Below are 3,062 nucleotides of genomic sequence, written 5' to 3' on the forward strand. Positions count from 1 at the left end.
ATGTGGATGCTGACACACCTTCTGCCTGCGTTGTGGAGAGAGAAGCTTCGACTTACAGCGGGAACAGAGGAGACGCTCCGAATCTCAGAGGTCCCAAAAGAAGCAAACCAGATGCCTCCTCCATTTCCCAAGAAGAGCCCCAAGGAGGAGCCACACCTGTGGGCAACAGAGAATCCCTGGGACAAGCTGGGATCAATCCAGTTCATTCCCCAGGCCCTGCGGGCACAGGCAGTCAGCCTGTTGGCCAAGAAGCCAAGGAACTGCTGCTCTTTGCATGTGGCGTGTGCAGTAAGAGGTATATGTGTAATTCCAAGCTAGTCATCCACAAGAGATCACACACAGGAGAGAGACCCTTTCAATGTAATGTCTGTGAAAGGTGCTTCATGCAGCTCTCAGACCTCCGCGTTCACCAGCGAATCCACACTGGTGAGAAGCCCTACACATGCGACGTCTGCCACAAACGGTTCAACAGGAGGTTCTCCTTGAAATGTCACAAGAGGAGCCACACAGGAGAGAAGCCCTACAAATGTAAAGAATGCAAGAAAGTTTTCACCTACAGGAAGAACCTAAATGAGCACAAGCTCATCCACTCCGGAGAGAAACCCTATCAATGTTCCAAGTGTTCGAGAGCCTTTCGTCGGCCTGAAACGTTAAAATACCACCAGAAAACACATCCAGAAACCACTGCACCCAGAGAATGTGAAGGATGATTTTTCATTGATGTTATTAGATAACATAGGTGCACGGCCGCCTGGCACACAGAGGGAGTGCCCTAGGTAGGAATCGCCAGGATGTCTGAGGAAATATTCATTCTCCCCACTGAGTTTTGTTTTGTTTCATTATGCCTATTGGGTTTGTGTTGCTGTTCTTTCAATACACATCTAATTAGTTTAATTAGTTTTCAGTATTTTATAACAAAAAACTGAGCCTTTTGATTGACATGCTATTACCCACTGTTTTGCTGTAAAGTAAAATTGTCAAATAGGGTGTCCAGATTAAATACACAATGCCTGGGGGAATTTGTGTTTCAAATAAACAATTTTTTTTTAGTATCAGCTTGTTCTAAATTATTCATTATTTATCTGAAACTCAGCTTCTATTGGGTATCCTGTATTGGTTTCTTTTTTTTTTCTTTTTCTTTTTCTTTTTCTTTTTTTTTTTTTTTTGAGATGGGGTTTCACTCTTTAACCCAGACTGGAGTGCAGGGGCGTAATCACAGCTCGCTGCAGACTTGACATCCCAGGCTCAAACAATTCTGTCGTCTTGGCCACTGGAGTAGCTCAGACTAGAACACACCACACCATGTCAGCTAATTTTTGTATTTTTTGAAGAGGGGGTTTTGCCATGTTGCCCAGCCTGGTCTTGAACTCCTGAGTTCAAATGATCTGCCTGCCTCGGCCTCCCAAAGAGTTATTACAGGTGTGAGCCACTGCATCCTGTATTGTTTGTATTAGGCTTTATGAGCATTATTTTATTCAAATTTTTTGAAATAAGTTTTTGTAGTTGGTGGGATCTGGTTTTGTTGCCAAGGCTGGTCTTGAAGTCCTGGTCTCAAGCGATCCTTCCATATTGGCCTCCAGAAGTGCTGGGATTGTATGTGTGAGCCAGCACGCCTGGCTCTAGACTTTCTTTTTCAAAGCTGTTTTAGGTTCACAGGGAAACTCAGTGGACAGCACAGAGTTCCCCTAGACTCCCTCCCCACACAGCACAGCCTCTCCCCGCCTAGCATCCCCAGCAGAGCAGTGCACCTGTTCCATCAGTGAGCCTGCCCGGACACATCACCAGCACCCAGAGTCCATGGTGTCTGTTAGGGGGCTTGCTCTGGGTGTTGTACATCCTGTGGGTTTGAACAAAGGCCTCATGAGGATCCACCACTGGAGTATCGTGGGGGGTATTTTCACTGCCCCCCGAATCCTCTCTGCTCTGCCTGTGTATCTCCCTGCCCCAGATGGTGTATTCTGTGGCCTAAATTTGGCAACTTCTAAATTCCCGATTTGACTCTTGAACTACTGAGGCATTCGGAGTCTCTGGTCTTAGTGACTTAGTTGGTCTTAATGATAGTACCATACCCTGAAGGCTTTGTTAGTCTACAAAAGTGTGGGCCCTGATCTCAGAGCTTCCAATTTAGCAGATCAAGAGTGTGGCCTTAGAGTGTGCATTAAAAAACAGACTCTGTTTTATTTTATTTTAGACTACGTCTCCCTCTGTCACCCAGGCTGGATGGAGTGCAGTGGTGCAATCTCGGCTCACCACAACCTCCACCTTCCGGGTTGAAGCAATTTACTTGCCTCAGCCTCCTGAGTAGCTGGAATTACAGGTGTGCCATCACAATGCCTGGTTAATTTTTGTATTTTTAGTAGAGACAGGGTTTCGCCATGCTGGCCAGGCTGGTCTCGAACTCCTGATCTTGGGTGATCTTCTTGGCTCAGTCTGCTAATGTGCTGGGATTACAGGCATGAGCCACCACACCTGACCTTAGATTTCATTTTAGAATACCTTTCAAAAGTCCTTAGAGTTCGTCAATGTTCCACACCATTTCCCCCACTGTTAACATGGTTCATTAGTACGGCACATTTGCCACAAGCGATGAGCTGACTCTATATAGTGCTGTGAACTAAGGTGCATATTTTATTGAGACCTCCTTCGTGTTCACACAATGCTCTCCTCTTCCTTCTTTTCCATCCAAGGCGCCACCTTGCCTTGAGTTGTCACGTCTCCCTAGGCTCCTCTTGGTGACAATTTCTCAGATTTTACTCGTTTTAAATAACCTGTGAATCTGCATTTTCAGTGATGCTGGTGCTGATGGTCTCGGGAGGGCATTTTATGAATGGCTGGTTGAGCTCACAGGCAGAGACCAGCGATCCTCAGAACTCCTGAAAGGTCACTTCCTGAACAGGCTGGATTCATTTATTAAAGTTCACTGTTACGAGACCTCGGTTCTTGTCTTCTTAATTTAAAGGAACGTAAACAACAGACACACAGCGAAAGAGATGTAGCATAGACTAGCTGATTGCAAAGGAATAAGAATATTTTGAAAGTTAAGTGCAGAATAGACAGCACAC

General features: G+C 45.7%; 1 protein-coding gene across 1 annotated transcript; it reads left to right on the forward strand.

The window, feature by feature from the left end:
- Positions 1 to 2: 2 nt before the first annotated feature.
- On the forward strand, positions 3 to 710 carry LOC111531830 (putative zinc finger and SCAN domain-containing protein 5D; the record flags this gene model as incomplete). The annotated part of the gene is made up of 1 exon (XM_023199144.3): positions 3 to 710. A coding segment is annotated over one exon (708 nt), but the record flags the coding sequence as incomplete, so codon positions are not given.
- Between the last annotated feature and the right edge of the window lie 2,352 nt (positions 711 to 3,062).

The sequence above is a fragment of the Piliocolobus tephrosceles genome, chromosome 21 (assembly GCF_002776525.5).
Source record: "Piliocolobus tephrosceles isolate RC106 chromosome 21, ASM277652v3, whole genome shotgun sequence".
NCBI classification, from domain to species: domain Eukaryota; kingdom Metazoa; phylum Chordata; class Mammalia; order Primates; family Cercopithecidae; genus Piliocolobus; species Piliocolobus tephrosceles.